Source organism: Podarcis pityusensis, assembly GCF_964106645.2.
Source record: "Podarcis pityusensis genome assembly, chromosome: 13".
In the NCBI taxonomy this organism is placed as follows: domain Eukaryota; kingdom Metazoa; phylum Chordata; class Lepidosauria; order Squamata; family Lacertidae; genus Podarcis; species Podarcis pityusensis.
This window is the reverse complement of record NC_138038.1, coordinates 17,057,324-17,069,761: the sequence shown is the minus strand read 5'-3', so window position 1 is coordinate 17,069,761 and position 12,438 is coordinate 17,057,324. Positions and strand designations below refer to the sequence as shown.

Sequence of the window (12,438 nt, the reverse complement as noted above, 5' to 3'; positions counted from 1 at the left end):
CTTTTGTCATTTTACCATCAACTTTAGACTTCCTGTATTTGTTTTGTTAATTGTAAGTGTTTGCTCACATCCTCCTAGTGAGTCCATTTCTTTACATTGTTTCTGTAGGTACAACATAAAGGGTTCCCAGACTTTTTTAAAGTCTCTATTGTCCTTATCTCTAAGTCTTTCAGTTAGCTTTGCCATTTCAGCATATTCCACCAATTTTTCTTGCCATTCTTCTTTAGTTGGTAATTTGTCGCTTTTCCATCTTTGGGCTAGCAATATCCTAGCCAAGGTTGTAGCATACATAAAAAGTTTCTTCTTTTCTTTTGGCAAATCTTGACCTGAAATGCCTAGCAAAAAAGCTTCTGGTCTTTTAACAAAGGTTGTCTCAAACATTCTTTTCATTTCATTATACAGTAAATCATTACCCAATAATTTTTAATTATTTTACAATTCCACCGCATATGGAAAAAACGTACCTTCTTTTTCTTTACATTTCCAACGCTTATTGAAGCTTGTTCTGTACATTTTTGCAGGAGTCGATGCATCATTTTCATATAATTCTCTTTTAACAGTACAGTTGTACCTCTACTTACGTATCCCTCTGGATATGGAATCTTTGGGTTATTGCCACGGCAACCCCGGAAGTGTATACTTCTGGGTTTCGCCGCATGCGCAGAAGCGTGCCTCTATTTATGTAATTTTCGGGGTGCAAATGGACCCCCAGAGCTAATTAAGTTCATATCCGGAGGGTCCTCTGTATACAATCAGTAAATTTTAAATTGACTTTCCATATTTTCCCCCAGTCTTCCATTTGGATATTGTGTCATTTTTTAAGTCTGTTTGGCGGCATTTATCATGTTCGCAATGGCCGTTGGTAAGGGAGGAGTGGCAGCAGGGAGGCCACAGGACAGTCAGAAGGGAAAGAGATCTTGTGGCTGGGAAAGTGGCACAGACAGGGAAACGGGGCAGGGGACGAGCCAGACAGAAGCTGCAAGAGGAAGAGAAAGTGACACACTGTGGCTTGTGGTGGAGGCAGCTGGCATAGCTGTCCTGCGGCTGAGAAGCTGTGAGACGCAGAGAGATGGGTTAGCAGTTTCCAGAGTTTCATTGTGGCCTTCTCCCCTAACAGGTAGTATACGGGGACACAGACTCCGTCATGTGCCGCTTGGGTGTGCCGTCAGTCGCCGAGGCCATGGAGATAGGCAGGGACGCAGCTGCCTGGGTCTCCAGCCATTTCATTCCCCCCATCAAGCTAGAGTTTGAGAAGGTGAGTCTCAGAAAAGCCTCTCCATCTCCCATCGCCACCCACTGGGTTCGTAACTTTGGAAACCCTCGGCCATAAGATTCCCATATAACACTAGGAAGTGCCTTGACGTAAGAGGTGGAAAACAGAGATGACGTTTGGAGTGGATGGGCAGGGAGGAAGGAGATGGGAAATGAAGACCAAGGGCACATACCTTTACACTGGTACATGTCAAGGAAGTTTGTTAACACTGATAGCATCTTCCCTGTGATTAAAGGTAAAGGGACCCCTGACCATTAGGTCCAGTCGTGGCCAACTCTGGGGTTGCGGTGCTCATCTCGCTTTATTGGCCGAGGGAGCCAGAGTACAGCTTCCAGGTCATGTGGCCAGCATGACTAAGCCGCTTCTGGCGAACCAGAGCAGTGCACGGAAACGCCGTTTACCTTCCCGCCGGAGTGGTACCTATTTATCTACTTGCACTCTGAGGTGCTTTTGAACTGCTAGGTTGGCAGGAGCAGGGACCAAGCAACGGGAGCTCACCCCGTCATGGGGATTCGAACCGCCAACCTTCTGATCAGCAAGTCCTAGGCTCTGTGGTTTAACCCACAGCGCCACCTGCGTCCCTCCCTGTGATTGTGAGGGCCTAAACTAGACGTGATGTCTGCTGCAAAATTAGAATCATAGAGTTGGGAGAGAAAAAACCCAAGAGTTATCTAGCCCAACTTCCTGCAGTGCAGGAATCTCAGCTAAAGCATCCATGACAGATCAACGCACCTATCTTCCGTTAGTGTACCCCAATTAATGCACCCATCTTCCATTAATGTAAATAAGCAGCCGAAGGGAAGCCTAAGCACCCTCGAGACCACATGGAATGGGCAAAGGGTGTGTGAGCTTAATGGGGAAAACTGAGCGCTTCAAAAATGCTATTTTAATTTCAAAGCAAGCCTCACGTGGCACTCAAACCCTGTGCAGTTACTGAACAGGTACTTGAAACATCCACTGTTTCAGCTGAAAAAAGCAATCATAATTTGAAAAAGAAAGTCTGTTCATCCTGGAATCATAAAATCGCAGAATTGTAGAGTTGGAAGGGACCACAGGGGTCATCTAGTCCAACCCCCGCAAGGCAGGAATATTTCACTCAATGTGGGGCTCGAACCCACAACCCTGAGATTTAAAAGTCTCATTCTCTAATGAATTAGCTGTTCCAGATGCTGCCCAACAAGAACCTTCTGAAATAAGTTTCAACTTTAGTGCCTGAAGGCTCCTATGTGATAACACAGACCTTTACTGTTTTCTCAATCTGTCCGCGCACCAGGTGTACTTCCCCTATCTCCTGATCAACAAGAAACGCTATGCTGGCCTCTATTTCTCTTCCAACCCTGACACCCACGACAAGATGGACTGTAAGGGCATCGAGACCGTGCGCCGCGACAACTGCCCCCTAGTGGCAAACCTCATCAACACCTGCCTACAGAAGCTGCTCATAGATAGGTCTGTAGGTGTTTGAGACGAAGCCCCGTTCTGGTCTGCCGAGCGGTTGTGGGCATGATCCGAGGCTGAACAATATTTATCTCAAATTCCTGGGTGCTGGGACAAAACTCTTAGAAACAGGCTCCTACGAATGGCAAACCCGACTATAGCATCCCAGCTTTCTGTAGCCTCCCTGAAGGGTCAGAACCTTGATTCATTCTGGGATGGTTCTCTTCTGCGGGGAAGAGAGGAGGGGCTCAGATTATTCCACGCTTCCTTCTCTGCAGGGACCCTACAGGTGCCGTGGCCCATGCCAAGGAGGTGATCTCCGACCTGCTTTGCAACAGAGTCGACATCTCACAGCTGGTGATCACCAAGGAACTGACACGTACAGCAGATGAATACGCAGGTCGCCAGGCTCATGTGGAGCTGGCCGAGCGGTGAGTAGAGCGAAGGAAGAGGTGGCACTTTCCCCACCTTTTCTTATTGGGTTGGGGGCAGGGGGAAAGAAATGCATCACTTCCCAAGCGAGCGAAGGGGGTGGCCCTGACCCCAAGACACCCCACATATTTAGACCAAACATGAAACTCCCTTTATGTTAGGTCTGACCATCATGTATTTAACTGGCAGCATCTCTCTCAAGGTTCTGCACTTAGGCAGAACCAGATGCACAAATATGAGATGTGGGGACGCTTACTAGTAGTACAGTGGCACCTTGGTTCTCAAACACCTTGGTACACAAACAGTTTGGAACCCAAACACTGCAAACCTGGAAGTAAGTGTTCCGGTTTGCGAATGTCTTTCGGAAGCCGAACGTGCTCTGTTTTGAATGTTATGCTTCCGATTTGAGTGCCACTCTTCTGTTTTGAGTGTTACACTGAGGTCGCTCTGTTTTTGCTACTTCTTTTGCGTTTTTGTGGCTTTTTGGTTTGTTTTAATGACTGTGTGGAACCCAGTTCGGCTACTGATAGATAGATAGATAGATAGATTGTGTGTCTTTCATTTTATGGATCAATGGTCTCATTAGATAGTAAAATCCATGTTAAATTGCTGTGTTAGGGGTTGTTTTGAAAAGTTTGGAATGGATTCATCCATTTTGCCTTACTTTCTATGGGAAAACGTGCCTTGGTTTTAGAATGCTTTGATTTTGGAACGGACTTCTGGAACGGATTAAGTTTGAGAACCAAGGTACCACTGTACATGTAAAAGGGATCAAGGGGGTCTCAGTAGATCACAAGCTTAACATGAGTCAACAGTGTGATGCAGCAGCAAATAAAAGCTGATGCTATTCCTGCATCAACAGAACTATAGTTACCTGATCAAGGGAAGTAATACTACCACTCTATTCTGCCTTGGTCAGACCACACCTAGAATACTGTGTCCAATTCTGGGCACCATAATTTAAGAAGGATGTTGCTAAACGGGAACGTGTGCAGAGGAGGGCAACCAAGATGATCAAGGGTCCAGAAACTAAGCCTTATGAGGAGCAGTTGAAGGAGCTGGGTACGTTTAGCCTGTGATAAAGGAGACATGATAGCCATCTTCAAATATTTGAAGGGCTGTTGTATGGAAGATGGAACAAGCTTGTTTTTTCCTGCTCTGGAGGATAGGACCTAAACCAATGGCTTCAAGTTACAAGAAAGGAGATTCCAGCTATATATCAGGAAGAACTTTCTGAGAGTAAGAGCTGTCTGACAGTGGAACGGTCTCCCTTGGGATGTTGTGGACTCTCCTCCCTTGGAGGTTTTAAAGCAGAGGTTGGATGGTGGCCACCTGTCATGGATGCTTTAGCTGAGATTCCTGCATTACAGGGGGTTGGACTAGATGACCCTTGGGGTCCCTTCCAACTACACAATTCTATGATTCTAGGTTTTCAAGCAGAGTCTTTTCCAGCCCTGCCACCTGAGATCCTCATAGCTGGAGACCCATAGGAGCCAATTCCTAGGACCTCAGGGGTCATTGCCCTCTCCCCCCCCAATAAAATATTTGAGGGGGGCTGGGCTTCCCCAAAATTGACGGGCATTGCCATTTAAATGACATGTGTGCACTGCATCATGTGATGGCTTATGTGGGGTGGGGTGTACCTGCCCCCTGCCCAATATTTTACAGTGGTACCTCGGGTTACAGACACTTCAGGTTGCAGACGCTTCAGGTTACAGACTCTGCTAACCCAGAAATAGTACCTCGGGTTAAGAACTTTGCTTCAGGATGAGAACAGAAATCGCATGGTGGCAGCAGGAGGCCCCATTAGCTAAAGTGGTACCTCAGGTTAAGAACAGTTTCAAGTTAAGAACGGACCTCCAGAACGAATTAAGTTCTTAACCCGAGGTACCACTGTATTCAAGTTGGCACCCCCACTTAGACCTTTCAAAGGTCGTGTTGAGTAGCAGTTTGTCGAAACTGCAGGAGCGGAGAGTGCCCTCATGCGGGTTTCCCATGAGGGCATGTGGTTGGCCCCTGTGAGAACAGAATTCTGGCCTAGATGGGCTACGGGCTTGATCCCACAGGCTCTCCTTGTGTCCTTATGTTCTACGGCCGCTCTGTGGTCCCCTTTCTTGAGTTCTGAGAGCAAGAGGGTATTATGGGAGCCAGTGTGGTGTAGTGGTTAAGAGCGGTAGACTCGTAATCTGTTGAACCAGGTTCGCTTCCCCGCTCCTCCACCTGCAGCTGCTGGGTGACCTTGGGCTAGTCACACTTCTCTGAAGTCTCTCAGCCCCACTCACCTCACAGAGTGTTTGTTGTGGGGGAGGAAGGGAAAGGAGAATGTTAGCCGCTTTGAGACTCCTTCGGGTAGTGATAAAGCGGGATATCAAATCCAAACTCCTCCTCCTCCTCCTCTTCTTCTTCTTCTTTCTCTCCTCTTCCCCCTCCTCCCTCCCCTTTGACTTTCTTTACCCTGAGTTATTGAGGCCCGTCTGCCCTCAGGACAGCGGAAAAAGGTGTGTGGGTGTGGGGCAGCTGGTGAGGCATGACCGAAGGGAAGGGCAGAAATAGTTATGGCCAGCGCAGCTGCAAGTGGAACCTTCTGCGACGCCCACCCCTCCTGCTCTGGGCTTCCTGTCTGACTGCCGCCACTTCATCTGCCTCGCACAGGCACACGTTCCGGTGCGACAGACCTGCTCCTTTTGCTTCGCTGCCTCTTGACAAACAAAAGTTTGGGTGGTGAAAGTGTCCCCGGTGGGGACAGGGCTGGTACCAGTTTGCCCTCGTGCTTCGTTCTGTACTGTCATCTTTTTCAAGATGTTTCTCAGCGGTGCCTCTGCTGTTGGAAAATATGTTAATAGCGTTATTATCGCACCTGGGGTCGCATGTTGGGCTTTTCGGCATCTCACATTTTAACTTCTTCCAGCTCCTTTTGAGAGACTCGTCCTGTTTTGTATGCGTCTATTTTCAGTAAAGTCAGCTTTTATTAAATCTCAAAAAACGTCCAGTAATCACACCAGAATGCTAAATATGTACACATTATAAATACCTTTAATATACATAGATTCATGTTTTGCCACGTAGAAAAGCTGTTATATTTGTCAACACTTACATTTATTCTTAATAAATGCTGTTGGAGGATTCCATAGATAATTAAAATTTTCTCTCTTTTTAGTTTAGTTTATTTATAAAAATGCATAGACCGCTATTTCATAAAAATATGTCAGAGCATCAGGGCAGTTCACAACAAAAATACATGAAACCATATAAAAAGTTGTAGACAGTGGTACCTCGGGTTACAGACGCTTCAGGTTACAGACTCTGCTAACCCAGAAATAGTACCTCGGGTTAAGAACTTTGCTTCAGGATGAGAACAGAAATTGCGCGGCGGCAGCAGCGGGAGGCCCCATTAGCTAAAGTGGTTCTTCAGGTTAAGAAAAGTTTCAGGTTAAGAACGGACCTCTGGAACGAATTAAGTTCTTAACCCGAGGTACCACTGTATAATCTCTCACTCCAATCAGTTCTGTGTGTTTATTCATCTTTGCTACCTTCCAGATTTTTGCCAGCTATTCTTTTGGTGTTTGAGGCGGCCCGGTTTTCAATTTTTGTGCATCAAGCATAAAACAAACAAAGTTACTGCTTTTAAAGTCATGCTGCTCTCACGCACATGCACCCCCAGATCCCTTCTGGCTCTGAAAACATTCCTCAGTCCCACTCTGCAGTGCCTCCTTCTGCTTTATACATCCTTGGGGGTTGGTTTGATCCTGGCGCGCCACCTTCCAGTCTGGCTCATCCTGTGACACCCCCTCATGGCTTCTCCCCTTAGGATGCGTCGGCGGGATCCTGGCAGCGCTCCCAACCTGGGGGACCGGGTTCCGTACGTCATTATCGGCGCTGCCAAAGGCGTAGCAGCTTACATGAAATCTGAAGTGAGTAATGGGGAGAGGGATGCAATGGGCAATAGGGACCAGTAACTCGGGGGGGGGGGGGGAAGGATTCAGGCTTGTACATGTATGCTTCTTCAGGTGCAAAGCTGCATTGAAATGTGCCCCACTAGCACTGCAAAATACTTGCCGGGGGGCGGAGATGGCTATTCACCATTAGGCTTCAAGGAGGAAGAGGTTTTTGGAAGCAGGAACTCGAAGTGGGGCTAAGGAAGCCGTAGCTCAGTGATAAGAGCACCTGCTTTTCAGGCCTGCAAGGAGCCAGGTTCAATCCCAGCTTTTCCAGATTGGGCTAGGAAACCCCGCAGAGCTGCTGCCAATCACTGTAGGCAATACTTAACTGGATGGACCAGTGGCCTGACTGTACAAGGCAGCTTCCGGCGTTACTAAGCCATTTCTGATGTGAGTTTTGGAGCCCCTCTTCCCCACCAGTTTTCACTAGGTTGGCTTTAATGCTTCCGCTGGATCTTGTTTGGGGTTAGTTAATCTGTGGGTGGGTGGGTGGGGGGCGCATAACTAGGTCTGTTTCTACCACTTTCATATCCTCTCTTCCTCCCTGCTGAACCAGGGAAGGAAGGACAAAACCTCTAGCACTGATTGAATCAAACTGACTGCTGCTGCCATGAACTTCCCATGTTATGGCCTGTGCATAGACACCCCCATATATACTGCCTACCTTCAGGTTTCCAGGGTGATTAGGTAACAAGACTGCAGAGGCAGAGAGGACTGTGCCCTGGGTGCTAAGGTGCACTCCTAACCCGACACCCACCTCTTCCCTGCTTTTATGGCTTTCCCCTGTTTGTCTCCCCAGGATCCCATCTACGTGCTGGAGAATAACCTGCCCATCGACACACAGTACTACCTGGAGCAGCAGCTTGCCAAGCCCCTCTTGCGCATCTTCGAGCCCATCTTGGGAGAGGGCAAGGCGCAGAACGTCTTGCTGAGTGAGTGTGGCCGCTGGCTCTGCTTTCTGGAGAAGAGAGAGGAAGAGACCCCGTGATCCTGCAAAAAGGCTACAGACCCCATAATCATTCTCATCCTAAACTGGGTTTAATTTTGGTGGCATCCATAACCAAACCCCTGTCGCTGTGTATCTGCGTCTGGTCCACCCTCTTTGCGCTTGGTGAACTCCAAAGCAGTGTCTCACCGCCGCAGGGAAGTGATCTCAATAGGCAGCCCTACAGGCCTTCTCAGGAGGCTTGTTTATTTACTTCTTCTGTTATGTTTTTTACTCCACCAGGAACTTATCCTTCTCAAGCAGGAATTCCCAAACGTGGGTCTCCAGCTGTTTTTGGACTACAATTCCCATCATCCCTCACTACTGGTCCTGCTAGCTAGGGATGATGGGAGTTGTAGTCCAAAAACAGCTGGAGACCCAAGTGTGGGAAACGCTGTTCTAGAGAAACAAGAGTCTCCAATGCTTGGCCCTGATCCCCACCCCCATGGATGAATTGGTAGGAAATAGCAGTGTGGGCCATCTTTCGGAAAGAGACTCTTACCCCAGACTCTTTCTTCATCTGTTTTGGCGGAAGCTGTATGTTTTCCGCCACCCAGTCCTGCTCCCCCTTCTGCTGCTTTCGTGCTCCCTCACGTAGTCACAGAAAAGGGGATAAAACTGTAGGTAAAACCTCCTACGACAGCAAGAGCTGTTTGACAGTGGAACGGTCTCCCTCGGGAGGTTGTGGACTCTCCTTCCTTGGAGGTTTTTAAGCAGAGGTTGGGTGGCCATCTGTCATGGATGCTGTAGCTGAGATTCCTTCATTGCTGGGGGTTGGGCTAGATGACCCCTGGGTACAATTATATGAGTATGCAGGCACAGGTGGCTTATTCTATGGGAGGTGCTAACCAGGGAAATCTGGATACCAATCCCTTTCCATGGACAGTAATGGTGAGCAGTCCAGGGCGAGAGACGGCTGGAATACGGATCTTTACCCTCTCCTCCCCACTGTTGTAATGTATTGGAGGTGGCTTACGTGCTTGACCCTTAATTTCCTTCCCTTTGCAGAGGGGGAACACACTCGCTGCAAAACAGTCCTGACAGCCAAAGTCGGAGGGCTCATGGCGTTTGCTACTAAACGGAGCACCTGCATCGGTTGCCGGGCTGTGCTCAGCCACCATGGTGAGATCCTGTCCCCGCCTGTCTTTCCTGGCCTCCGCTTTGCAGAGTCTTATGTCAAAAACAAGTCCCCTCCCCTCCCCCATCACGCGCTTCTAACCAGCAGCGCATGTTGCAAGTTCCTTTTGCCGGAATTTGCCACAGAGTGGAGCATGTGTCACAAAACGGTGCCTCTGCTGAGCTTTCGTTACCAGCAGGAAAACCTTGCTGTACACACACAGACACACACACACACACCCTGACCTCTGGGCACCTCTGCTTACTTCCCTGTTCTCCCTCTTTCTCAAGTTTGCAGAAAGGGGGGGGGGCTACTTGCAAGTTGCGGGAGAGGACCTGAAACCAAGTTTCTTGGTTTGTTTGAAGATACGTGGCGCTGTTAAAGGGGGTGGGCTCTGCCAGGATGCCTGAATACCCTGGGATGGGAGTAATTTCTCGTGGGCGGTTTGGAGAACGGCTGGGAGCAGAGGGCCTTCTCGGTAGTGGCACCCTCCCTGTGGAACGCCCTCCCACCAGATGTCAAAGAAATAAACAACTGTCCGACTTTTAGAAGACATCTGAAGGCAGCCCTTTTAGGGAAGTTTTTAATGTTTGATGTTTAATTGTGTTTTTAATATTCTGTAGGGGGCCGCCCAGAGTGGCTGGGAAAACACAGCCAGATGGGCGGGGTATAAATAAATAAATTATTATTATTATTATTATTTATTTATTCCTGGGTTCTTTCTGGTCACTTACCGGAGATTTCCCAAAAGTCTTACATGCACTAGAGAAAAATACAGAGGTTTTTTGCGACAGGAGCCCTCTCTGACTGCAAACTTGATCGTGTTGCACTAGAAAGCAGGTGCCTAGCAGCAAGGAGATGGCAGAATGAGTAACTTTAGATCAGTCCGACACAGCGAAAATTCCTCCCCGGACCCAAAGGCAGAGGAGGCCAGTCAGGTCCTGGGCATGAGCAAAAATTCATTCCACCTCATCGTCTCAGCAGGAGTGTAAACAGGCTGCCTTGCCATTCCATCCTGATTGTGGCTTTCCTTTGGAATGGGGCAGCGGGGAAGGAACTCCAAAGTGGAAATGGGATAGGGAGGAAAATGGCTTTCTGATGTGCTTTCCTCCGTCAGGTGCTGTGTGCAAGTTTTGCCTGGGCCGCCAGTCTGAGCTTTACCAGAAGGAGGTAAGTGGTAGAGCCCACTGGTTTGGGTGGGCGTGATGGCCTGGGGCTCGGGCTTGGACCCAGCGGAGCCTCAGTCCGCACTGGATCCTTTGCCTCAGGCGGCATCTGAACCAAGTCTGGGGCCTGATTCTGAAGAGCCCCACTCTGCACAGGTTCCCCTGCAACAAGCACTAGCTGGGCCGAGTCAGGGGCCTGAGCCTGCCCTGGCTCCAGATGCGGGGGATTACCTTGTTGCCTTCAGCTGGGCCATCACTTACAGCTGCTCCACTACCAGTTGGGTCAGGAGAGGCTGAGGCAGCCTCTGGGTCTAGTAACCCAACTGACATCTCCCGAGCTGCAGAGACTAAGGTCTGAGAGAAGGAGAGACCTGAGTACTTGCAGGAGGAGTGCTCGCCTTCGGGTGAGACAGGGAGGTGAGTCACCGGGGGATCAGGGCCAGCCGTTACCCCGACAAAGATAACAGGCTGTCGTACCCCACCCCAGGTTGCAGGAGCAACATTGCTGTTTGCTAGAACCTGCCTGAGACCCTGTGCCTGACCTTGCCTGGTTTCCTGCCTCGTGTCCTGCCCTGGCCCTGTCAGACTGACTCCTTGCGGAACCCTTGGATTCGGGACCGGACCTGGACTGCGTCGCTCGGGTTACCCCCAGGCCCAGCACAAGGGACTCCACCAGCAAAAACCTAGGAGGAGCCCAGGTGGCCTGCATACTGGACTGAGGCACAAGCCTCTGAATTAAACTTGTACCTTGGAAAATCCTCCCTTCACTGGGAGAGGAATGGAGCTGGAAACAAGCCACTGGGAATTTTAAGTGGATAGGAAATGGGGTTTCCTGGTGTAGTAGCCCGTGGACTGACCTGGGAAATCTCCTGTTTGAAGCTCACTTTGCCATGAACTCACTGGGTGGCCTTAAGTCTACCTTGCAACAAATGATGCTGAACTACTTGTAGACATGGTGAGGATCCACAACCGCAGTCTGCATGGGTTTTGAAAAGGCCAAGGAACAACTGGGTCCAAGTGCCTTGGTCCTGCCACCCGCCTCTTCTCCCTCTCCCCACAGGTAACCCATTTGAGCTCTCTGGAGGAGAAGTTCTCGCGCTTGTGGACACAGTGCCAGCGGTGCCAAGGGAGCCTGCACGAGGATGTGCTGTGTACCAGGTGAGGGGCTGGCCGCTCACCACACCTTTGCTGAGCAGCCACCAGCTCTTGCCCGTTCCCACGGGATAATGGGCTAAAATATGACTTTACGCCACCCCTGGGTGTTTACAGCTGCTTATCAGGCTGATTTGAGAACAGCAAACAGATGGCTCCCGCAGAGAGCTAGCGGGGTGCTGGTACTCCTGAAGATGTTTATTACCTTTATAAATATAACACCTGTCAGATGCTGGCAGCGGCCAGGGCTGTGGAGAGAGAGAGAGATAGAGCCTTCTGCTCTGGCACATGAGATATCAGCTGGGGTTGCTTGGATATACCAGTGGGACATACTTGTGTGTAAAACAACAGCCACCACGGTCTGGTGTGGTCAGGTAGCAAGTCCTGAGGTTGGCAGAGTGGGCTGCACTATATTCTTATACCGTTTCTGAATGTTCCATTTAAACTCCCCAAACACAAATTCCTTGCAAATAGATGACAAGCCCAGCGTTTTCTCCCTGCCGCACTAGTTTCCTTGCAGAGTATTTCTAGAGAGGAACACTTCAAAACAAAATCACTCCCACCCCTGAACGAATTTTTCTCCCAACTCCTTTCAGCCGCGACTGCCCCATCTTTTACATGAGGAAGAAAGTGCAGAAGGACCTTGATGACCAGGAAGTGCTGATCTCACGCTTTGGCCCTCCCACGTGGTGATACCTCTTTGCCTTCCGTTCATCCGATTGAAACCCACCACCACCCATTATTCCCTTTTAAAGGCGCAGCAAGGCCCGGTTATGCTGCAGGGGGAAGCATTGCTCCCTCCCCTTGCCCAGTTCTGCTCTGGGCATCGCTTCTGTCGCCAGGATCAGTGGCCAATACCATCAGGAAAGCTCCCTGGAGATGATTGTGGGGGCTACGTTTTGTATGAATTTCTACCAATAAAGATTTCTTTTTTTCTA

General features: G+C 49.3%; 1 protein-coding gene across 3 annotated transcripts in view; it reads left to right on the top strand.

The window, feature by feature from the left end:
- The window catches only part of POLD1 (DNA polymerase delta 1, catalytic subunit), a 31,505-nt gene extending 19,067 nt beyond the window's left edge, over positions 1–12,438 (top strand). For 2 of the 3 annotated variants that reach the window (XM_080976543.1, XM_080976545.1), the window contains exons 19-27: positions 1,118–1,255; positions 2,547–2,722; positions 2,989–3,141; positions 6,951–7,053; positions 7,880–8,012; positions 9,074–9,187; positions 10,300–10,352; positions 11,409–11,506; positions 12,097–12,438. In XM_080976543.1, coding sequence (XP_080832669.1) covers positions 1,118–1,255; positions 2,547–2,722; positions 2,989–3,141; positions 6,951–7,053; positions 7,880–8,012; positions 9,074–9,187; positions 10,300–10,352; positions 11,409–11,506; positions 12,097–12,193 — 1,065 coding nt within the window. In that variant the 3' untranslated portion in view covers positions 12,194–12,438. The other variant, XM_080976544.1, reaches the window with a different exon arrangement.